General features: G+C 34.3%; 2 protein-coding genes across 2 annotated transcripts; both read left to right on the top strand.

The window, feature by feature from the left end:
* Nucleotides 1-4,399: 4,399 nt before the first annotated feature.
* Polr1D (RNA polymerase I and III subunit D) lies at nt 4,400-4,968 on the top strand. Its single transcript, XM_970568.5, has 3 exons — nt 4,400-4,528; nt 4,580-4,680; nt 4,731-4,968. Exons 1-3 carry the CDS (start codon nt 4,514-4,516, stop codon nt 4,930-4,932), a joined length of 318 nt encoding a protein of 105 aa, XP_975661.1. The 5' UTR covers nt 4,400-4,513; the 3' UTR covers nt 4,933-4,968.
* Nucleotides 4,969-4,999: 31 nt separating this feature from the next.
* LOC664570 (testis-specific serine/threonine-protein kinase 1) lies at nt 5,000-6,182 on the top strand. Its single transcript, XM_008194149.3, has one exon. It carries the CDS (start codon nt 5,000-5,002, stop codon nt 6,086-6,088), a length of 1,089 nt encoding a protein of 362 aa, XP_008192371.1. The 3' UTR covers nt 6,089-6,182.
* Nucleotides 6,183-7,663: the final 1,481 nt, after the last annotated feature.

Here is a 7,663-nt window from a genome sequence, read left to right as displayed (position 1 = left end):
TTCATTCATTGAAATTAAAGACAAAATTATCACGTGGCAATAAATAATTTGAGTGTTTTATTTTATTTATAATTACTGTATTTAAAATGTGTCACTCAAAATATCACTTTTCAACACCGCATTTAAAGATTTTAATTGCATTTAAGTTTTATGAAATTATTGGTTTGTGAAATAAGTAAATACGACACAGCAATAAAATACACCTACCTTCATATCGCTTCCACGTTGGCTACCGTTTGTAGCATTAAAAAAAATAATAAAAATGAAACTAAAAAAAAATGTTTATTTGCATTAAATTTTGAGCAAGCCACTTTCATTCATTGAAATTAAAGACAAAATTACGTGGCAGTAAATTATTTTAGTGTTTTATTTTATTTATAGTTACTGTATTTAAAATGTGTCACTCAAAATATCACTTTTCAACACCGCATTTAAAGATTTTAATTGCATTTAAGTTTTATGAAATTATTGGTTTGTGAAATAAGTAAATACGACACAGCAATAAAATACACCTACCTTCATATCGCTTCCACGTTGGCTACCGTTTGTAGCATTAAAAAAAATAATAAAAATGAAACTAAAAAAAAATGTTTATTTGCATTAAATTTTGAGCAAGCCACTTTCATTCATTGAAATTAAAGACAAAATTACGTGGCAGTAAATTATTTTAGTGTTTTATTTTATTTATAGTTACTGTATTTAAAATGTGTCACTCAAAATATCACTTTTCAACACCGCATTTAAAGATTTTAATTGCATTTAAGTTTTATGAAATTATTGGTTTGTGAAATAAGTAAATACGACACAGCAATAAAATACACCTACCTTCATATCGCTTCCACGTTGGCTACCGTTTGTAGCATTAAAAAAAATAATAAAAATGAAACTAAAAAAAAATGTTTATTTGCATTAAATTTTGAGCAAGCCACTTTCATTCATTGAAATTAAAGACAAAATTACGTGGCAGTAAATTATTTTAGTGTTTTATTTTATTTATAGTTACTGTATTTAAAATGTGTCACTCAAAATATCACTTTTCAACACCGCATTTAAAGATTTTAATTGCATTTAAGTTTTATGAAATTATTGGTTTGTGAAATAAATAAATACGACACAGCAATAAAATACACCTACCTTCATATCGCTTCCACGTTGGCTACCGTTTGTAGCATTAAAAAAAATAATAAAAATGAAACCAAAATAAAATGTTTATATGCATTAAATTTTGAGCAAGCCACTTTCATTCATTGAAATTAAAGACAAAATTATTACGTGGCAATAAATAATTTGAGTGTTTTATTTTATTTATAGTTACTGTATTTAAAATGTGTCACTCAAAATATCACTTTTCAACATCGCATTTAAAGATTTTAATTGCATTTAAGTTTTATGAAATTATTGGTTTGTGAAATAAATAAATACACAGCACACAGCAATAAAATACACCTACCTTCATATCGCTTCCACGTTGGCTACCGTTTGTAGCATTAAAAAAAATTAAAAACAACACCAATAAAAAATCTTTATTTGCATGAAAATTACAACAAGCGACATAATTTTACGGCTGTAAAAAACAATCAACAATGTTATATTTAAGGATTGCTCTAATTGGTCAAATTAGTCAATAACTAATTTGTCCGGCAAGAACCACGTGGAGGTTTAGAGCATTCTTGCCAGGAAAAAAGGATATAAGGATGAGGTAAACAATGATTATTTCAAATGAAGGGAATAAAGGAATTATTGGTTTGTGAAATGAAAAAATAGTACACAAAAATCAAAGCTTTTTCACTTGGCGTTAAATAAATGCTCTTACCTTTTGTACTGCATCTGCTACCATTTGTAGCAAAACCTAAAAAATAAATTAAAAACACAACCAACAAAAAAATTAATTTGTAGGAAAGTTACAACAAGCGACTTTAATAAATATTATACAGAATAAAGGATACACAATACGGTATAATATATGGCACAGAAGCTATTAAATCAACACATCACAAGATAAAACGCAAAAAATTGCACCTACCTTCATATGGCTTCTGCGTTGGCTACTGTTTGTAGCAAGACATTTAAAAAATTAAAACAACACCAATAAAAATCTTTATTTGCATGATAGTTACAACAAGCAACGTTTGTCAATATTAAACAAAATAAAAAATTCACAATACCTTTCAATTTGTGGCAATTCAAATTCAAATCAAATTCAATACCTCAGTAAATAAATGCACTTACCTTCATATCGCTTCCACGTTGGCTACCGTTTGTAGCATTAAAAAAATAATAATAAAAATGAAACCAAAAAAAATGTTTATTTGCATTAAATTTTGAGCAAGCCACTTTCATTCATTGAAATTAAAGACAAAATTATTACGTGGCAATAAATTATTTCAGTGTTTGATTATAATTTTATTTACTGTATTTAAAATGTGTCACTCAAACGCGATCACTAGTCACCGAATTGAAAATTTAAACCGGAAAATTTAGATTTGCTTGAGCACACGTCCCTTCGCAACAACGGCAAGTAACAAACTGAATAAATTGAACGAAACCGCACAATACACAATAATTTAAATAAACCGACTCACCTCGCTTCGCCTCGCCTCCCGCTCCCGCTCCCGATCTGACCCGTGCCACTGCTCGCTGTCGACTGAAGCGCTCTCGCCGCCTGCGCCGCACACCTAACCTCGGGACACGTCACGGATGTGACGTCACAAGTATAAAACAGGTCATTACCAGAAATATTCACTGGTAAAATCCGTCAAATTTAGAAACATTCATACACAGAATTATTCAAAATAGAACAGCATTGATCTAAAAAAATTAATAATAACAAATGTATTTGCCTATAAACGTCTAAAATTATAAAAGTTTCGCATGCAGTCAATGGAAAAATAAAAATGCATGTTTTTATTTAAACAGAAACTGGCAATGTGAAATTTTGGTGCGAAAATTAGTGGTATCGCAATGCGTATAGCCACATTGTTTGTTTGTTTCGTTTTGTTGAAAATTCGGTAGGTTCCAAAAGTAGGGTTATGTTGTCACCCGAAAATGACAAAATTTACACTTTTATGAATGTTGTCTCCATCTCTGCCCTTTCAGAGCGTTATGATAGGATATTTAGGGTCGAAATCTCTACCTTTATTATGTGCTATTGCCAGATAAGGACAAAAGTTCAGAAAGTAGGGTTAGGGTGTATTATGCTCTCTTCTGAAGTGTTAAATTTTAACTTTAATGTTTTTTGTGTGCTTTCCTGCTCTTCTAGAGCGCTATTAATTATTATTGAACATGTTTAAGGACAGACAAATCTACCTTGAGTCAACGACATAAATTTCAGTGAGATTTATTGAAAAATGCACTTCTCATGTCAACCTTTTCATGAAAAAGGGTGTTTAAACGTTTATAAAGGGTATGTTAACGTGTGTTGTTAACTTTACCACGTAATAAAACATAAAGTATAACTTGGTAATTTTTTACTTTAACTACTTCTGGATTTTCAAGCTGAAACTTACACCAAACGATTCCTCTGAGTGCCCTGATGACCGTACACTATGAATTTTCTTGTGCAAATTGAAAATAACATTAGAAAAATAATTTTTATTTTCACTCACTTTTTACTTGAATCGCCATTTTTGTTGATTTTAAGGGATACAACCAGGCATCCCGAACTGATATAGCCCAATCCACAGAATAACAGGTTTTACGAATCGAACCCTAATTGAAATAGGTTTTACTGATGATGAGGATAGATGGCCCCAGTGTTTTACGGGAAAAAGAAGTCCTATTGGCGGATTTAAAATTCCAGATTATTGAAGAAAAACGTGGTACCGATGCGCAGCTGACAAGTAAAAATTTCACAAACGTCAGCAAAATTTGAGTTTATTTTTTATAATATCACGTTAATTTTTCAAAGTTTTATTAAGGTAGTGGATCAAGGTGTCGTGTTTGGGTTAGACTATTGCCTACTATCGGTTAGGAACAACATGATCTCTAAAAATATAACGTAGTAATGAGCTCCAGAAGGTTTACGTAGATAGGTGCGTTTTTCCCAAAAGTGAGTTTTTTGAGATCGAACCGCAAGTGAGTCACACTGCGAGAAGACTCCCATAGACAGAAGTTGCAAACATAAGGTGCCAGACCGGTGCCAGTTTGGCTGATTGCAAGTATGTCGTTATCATCGATTCGGTGACGACTATTAGTTTTGTAAACTTAATGGATTTAATAAATATCTTTAACATTAAATGTGATCGTGTCATGTTGGGTAAAATTCTTCCATCTGTGCTGTCTGTGCATCCACCTTTTCAAATACAATTAGGAAATTTTCAATAATTTTATTTGATAAGGTTTTGACATCATTTTGACATGAGCAAAAATTAAAAAAATACAAAGTAATCGGAATTATTTTAAATTTGCGCCATTTTTAGTACGTGATGATGCGGCTAGATGGCTTCAGCTAGGAATTTATTGCCAACCATTATGTTCCGTTAGTGTTATTCTAGGACCTAACCCCACTTAAAAAATGCCAATCACACAGGTAAATTGTCTTATTTTCTGTATGACATCAATCAAAACCACGTTACTTCAGCTCCTGGGAACCAAAGACACAGACGAATCCTGCCGAACGTTCATTCTACAAGGCGAGGGTCACACTTTAGGCAACGCTCTCAGATGTGTCATTTCTGGCTAGTAATGCGCTCCAGACTCATCCAAACCCCTCTCTTAAATCATTTTTGCAGTCCTGACGTCGAATTTTGCGCTTACACAGTCCCCCATCCCATGGAATGTTCAATGCACCTCCGCATTCAGATGCGCTCAGGCCGCGCTGTGGACGCCCTCAAACGAGGCTTGGAGGACCTGGCAGCCCTCTCCGACCACATTCTGGACGAGTTCACACGCGAGAAACAAAACTTCGACAGTAGAGACGAATTGTCAACTTAACATTTTTGAATAAACGTCATTTTTTATTAATCAAAATGTTTGTCTAAATTCCTGTCCCAATGTACTTATGGCGAAACCACCGGAACACACTGCTTCCGAGGAACTCACGCTTTCGTCCAGAGGCTACCGACTGTTCAAAGTCCTCGGTGAGGGCTCCTATGCTAAGGTGTACCTTGCGGAGTACAAGGGCACCGCCGGGGACGAGAAAAACAAGCCCCGGCAATTGGCCTGCAAAATAGTCGACACAACGAAAGCCCCCCGCGATTTTGTCAAGAAGTTCCTGCCGCGCGAGCTGGATATTTTGGTCAAAATCAATCACCCGCACTTGATACACGTCCACAGCATTTTTCAGCGCAAATCAAAGTACTTTATTTTCATGAGGTATGCGGAAAACGGCGACTTGCTCGAGTTTATTTTGAAAAAAGGCTCGATTTCGGAGGCACAGTCGCGGGTTTGGATGCGACAGCTAGCCCTAGCTGTGCAATATTTGCACGATATGGAGATAGCGCACCGGGATTTAAAATGTGAAAATGCCTTAATCACCAGTAATTATAACTTAAAAGTGTCCGATTTCGGATTCGCGAGATACGTGACAGACGCCTACGGCAAAAAACTGACCAGTGACACGTACTGCGGGTCTTTGAGCTACGCAGCCCCCGAAATCCTCAAAGGCTCGCCCTATCACCCCAAAATCGCCGATATTTGGTCACTTGGAGTTGTCTTATACATCATGCTTAACAAAGCCATGCCTTTCGACGACACAAATATCAAAAGACTCCACGAGCAACAAATGAACCGACAGTGGAAATTCCGGTCGAAAGTCGTCGATGTGATAAGTTCGGAGGTGAAGCGTCTCATGAGCCACCTCCTAGAGCCGGACACGTCCAAGCGGTGGAAGATCGAGCAGATTTTGGCGTCGGATTGGTTCGGGATGGACCCACGGCTGGCCCAGTTGAACCCAGCGGAACAGGCGGCCATGGTCCATGCCCAGGAAGAGCGTAAAAAATATATGGACAATCTGAGGAAGAAATCGGGACCTAAAGCCATCAAAGGCGACGGTTCGAAAGAAGTTTCGGTGTTGAAAAAAGAAGTCGAGACGCAGGAGACCAACAAGTTGGCCACGATGAGTCTCCCCAGCATGATTGCGGAGGATTGAAAAAACGAACAGTCCGATAGTTTTATGTGGTAATAAATATTTAAAATGAGTTTTGTTTCAAAGGCATTGAAATAAATAAATTGTTCTGTTTAAATGGTGGCAAGCGCAAGGTAATTAACAACGTTACAGACTGAAATTAAGGTAATGCGAAAATTCTGTCGAAAACTAATGTAGAGATAAAAAAGTTATAGTTAATTAAATTAAAGTTAATTTCCTTTAAAAAAAACCTATTGGCATTATCTCTATATTCAAGCATTTTGGTTAAACTATTTTTTCCCGATAATAAACCACCGATAAAAATTAATAAACGAATCTATAGTTTGGGCGGCTCTGTAAGTCTTTTTAGAACTTAAATTAGATAACCAACTTTGAAAAATTTAAAATCAGGACATTCATAATAAAAAAATGCAGACTGGTACATGATGTTGTCTTAAGTGAACAATAAAAAACTTCTTAGTATTTTATAGTCACTAAATATTTATCTATTGAGTTGCTACATTTACGAGTATACAGAGTATATCAGGTATATAAAGTATATCAGAGATACGAGTGTTAATTTTACACGTAATAAAACTTATCAAGTACAACAACTTTTTTATATCACGTTTTGCAAAATTCTTATTTATTACTTTCACTATTTTCCTCCTTTCTTATTTATGTGCAAACTAAAGTTCCTATATTGGGAGAGTTGGGACATGTCAATTTTCGAAATTTTGTTTCATGTACGTCCGTTGGAATGTGTAAAAAAACAAATTGCGATAGAAATCACTTATACATTTTGGTTTTTTTTTGTGGCAATTATTAATGTCGGGATATTTGGGTTTATTTGTATCAAAACCAAGACAAATCGGGACATAAACACAGAACAGGACAAAACAAAAAAAATCTAAACATGTCCTAGCTTCTGGCTAAATCAGGACGATTGGCCACCTTAGCCCTAAACCATTAGAGATTGAGTAGAATCTCTAAAACAGACTGTTTTATTTTTCAATTGGCGCGATTTGAGCAGATTTTCGAAAAAAAGTGTTTTTTTCCTTTGTCAAGCCTTTTGAAATAAACTAGATCCCAGGGTTTTTTGAAATTTAACTTAATAAATTATAAAAGCACTAAATGAGTCAATAATTACGTTAATTTTGCCCTTTTTCGGCTTATTTTCAGCCACAAATTCTATTTAAAACTCATTTGAATTGTTCAAAACTAATTATTTTACTATTTTCTTGTTATGTCATTAAACACGTTCTTACAAATTGTACAAAAAACAGACTATAAATAAATAATCAAATTCAGTTCGTTATTTAAGCACGAACGGAAGTAATGAGTAAAATATCGTTAAAAATAAGCCATAGATTTGAGGTAAAATTACGCTATTTTTGATAAATTATTTTTAACACTCGCTGAAAACTGAAGAATCACCAAATTAGCTCTTGTTATTAGCTTGTTGTTAATTTGGCTCGATTTTGGGCAAAAACCCCTGGCACTTTTTTTCGTCTCTAAGCGCATTCGCAGCGAAAAATATGGAACGTAATAACTTAATAAGCAAAATTTTTCATAGACTTGCTCTTATTTGTCGCTAGT

This window comes from Tribolium castaneum, chromosome 9, assembly GCF_031307605.1.
Source record: "Tribolium castaneum strain GA2 chromosome 9, icTriCast1.1, whole genome shotgun sequence".
In the NCBI taxonomy this organism is placed as follows: Eukaryota; Metazoa; Arthropoda; class Insecta; order Coleoptera; family Tenebrionidae; genus Tribolium; species Tribolium castaneum.
The sequence above is the reverse complement of the archived record's forward strand: the minus strand, read 5'-3'. Positions and strand labels throughout refer to the sequence as shown.